This window comes from Myotis davidii, unplaced genomic scaffold (assembly GCF_000327345.1).
Source record: "Myotis davidii unplaced genomic scaffold, ASM32734v1 scaffold1111, whole genome shotgun sequence".
NCBI classification, from domain to species: Eukaryota; Metazoa; Chordata; class Mammalia; order Chiroptera; family Vespertilionidae; genus Myotis; species Myotis davidii.
In genome coordinates this window covers 122,505-124,607 of record NW_006283030.1, presented here as the reverse complement: position 1 = coordinate 124,607, position 2,103 = coordinate 122,505, and the positions used below count along the sequence as shown (strand labels likewise).

Sequence of the window (2,103 nt, the reverse complement as noted above, 5' to 3'; positions counted from 1 at the left end):
GACACAGACACTGGGAAAGTGGGGGCTTGTCCTGGGGGATGGGAGTGGCCGGGGAAGGGGCAATGGGGGAAAAAGAAGACCTTTGTAATACTTTAAGCAATAAAAAAATGCAAAAATAAATAAATAAATAAAATTCACTGTCCATTGATTAGATTTCTTTAATAAAATTAGAATCATCCTAGCCTTCCAAAGCTACAATACTCTTTAGGAGTTATGGTTACACCCAGGAAGAAAACTGTACTTCCTTATGTCACTAGTTTGTTCACCTCAGAGTTCTAGTAAGGGGCTTACCATATACCTAATAGAGTACAGGAATCCTACTCCCTGTTTTGCAGTTTTTACTGAGAATATGAATTTTCCCAATGTATAGATCATATTTTACTACTGTGTGGTTAGGTAGCCCAAGAGTGTGCATAGGGCAGGAGTCAGCAAACTTTTCTGTAAAGACCCAGAGTGTAAATATTTTGGCTTTGCAGGTCACATGATTTTGTTGCGACTACTCAAATTTGTATAATGTGAAAACAGCTATAGACAATATATAAAAGAATAAGTGTGGCTGGGTTCCAATAAAACTTTAACAAGAATAGGCAGTAGAGCAGATTTAGCCCATGGACTAAATATCATACAAAAATGGTATTTTAATAGAAATAGCCTTACCCACAATGATTATATGTCCTAGATTTTGGGGCATAGTCCTGACTTTGTGTAACTTTATCCTTATTAATAACCATGTATCTCAATTTTGGGTTCAAAAAATAGGTTCCTTATATACAGACACCTATCAAAACAGTCCCTTAATACATAACTGCATCTTTCAAAAACCTGGTATCTGCAAATATTTGCAAATAGTGTGTACCAAAGTACTGTCAAACTAAACTCACCCTTTGGGTAGCATAAGATGGTTTTTTCTTCTTTTCAACTGTATAGAGACTGATTTCTATGTCACCTTTCGCAGTTCTACATTCTTCCTGAACCCTAATAAAAAAAAGAAAATCAAAGGTCAAAGTAACAGAAACTTATCAAAAAGCAAACCGACGGTTTAAAAGTCAGATAAAAATACTTCTACTACATGTAAATTTTGCCATTTTAACCATTTTTACATGTACAATTCAGTGGTATTAACAAAATTTACAATGTTCTGTAATCATCACCACTATTTCCAAACCTTTTTCATCACTCAAAATCTACACTTTGTAACCATTAAGCAATAACTCTCTATTTTTCCTTTTGAATGCCTGTTAAACTCTAATGTACTTTATGTATATATGAATTTGCCTATTCTAGGTATTTCATAAAGGTGGAATAATATGATATTTGTCCTGTTATGTCTGGCTTATTTCACTTAGCTTAATGTCTTCAATGTTCTAGCAGGATTCCAGAACTCCATTCATGGCTGAATAATATTCCACTGTATGTATTATATTTTGCTTATCCATTCATCTGTTAATAGACACGAGTTATATCTCCTGTTCAATTATTGTTAATAAATGCTGCTTAGAACACTGGCATATGGTAGCTATTTCAGGCCCTGCTTTCAATTCATGTTTTAACGTTTTGATCAAAGAATTATTGCAAACTGCTCTATTGCCAGAGGGTGGCATTCAGTTCATAAATTAGCTATGTCTCCTTTTTTTCTTATTACTACTGAAGAAAGCAAAGTTGTAATTTAATTTAATTTTTCCACTTGTTGGCTGAGCTGCTGAAAGGCTTGGTTAGGGAGCTAACATGATTAAAATAAATTTTATATGTTCTCTATCACTGTCCTTTCTCTTTTATAAATCTACTAGAGGCCCATTGCATGAAGATTCGTGCAATAGGTCTTCCTTTACCCTGGCTGCCAGCACCGGTTTTCCTCCGGCACCTGGGACCCAGGCCGGAGCCTTCAGTCTTCGCTCTGCTGCTTCACGCCTACGTATGCAAATTAACCGCCATCTTTGTTGGGTTAATTTGCATACTCTCCTGATTGGCTGGTGAGCACAGTGGAAGGACAGTCAATTTATATGTTGGTCTATTATTAGGTAAGATGTTAGGTCATTTACATTATCATATAAATTTTGAATCAGCTTGTTAGTATCTATAAAAAGTCTTAGAGATTTTTATGGG

General features: G+C 35.3%; 1 protein-coding gene across 1 annotated transcript in view; it reads right to left on the bottom strand.

The window, feature by feature from the left end:
* The window catches only part of BRWD3 (bromodomain and WD repeat domain containing 3), a 142,730-nt gene that overhangs the window by 50,052 nt on the left and 90,575 nt on the right, over positions 1–2,103 (bottom strand). The window contains exon 20 of the mRNA XM_006753357.2: positions 882–975. Coding sequence (XP_006753420.1) covers positions 882–975 — 94 coding nt within the window. The remainder of the gene's footprint in view (positions 1–881; positions 976–2,103) is intronic.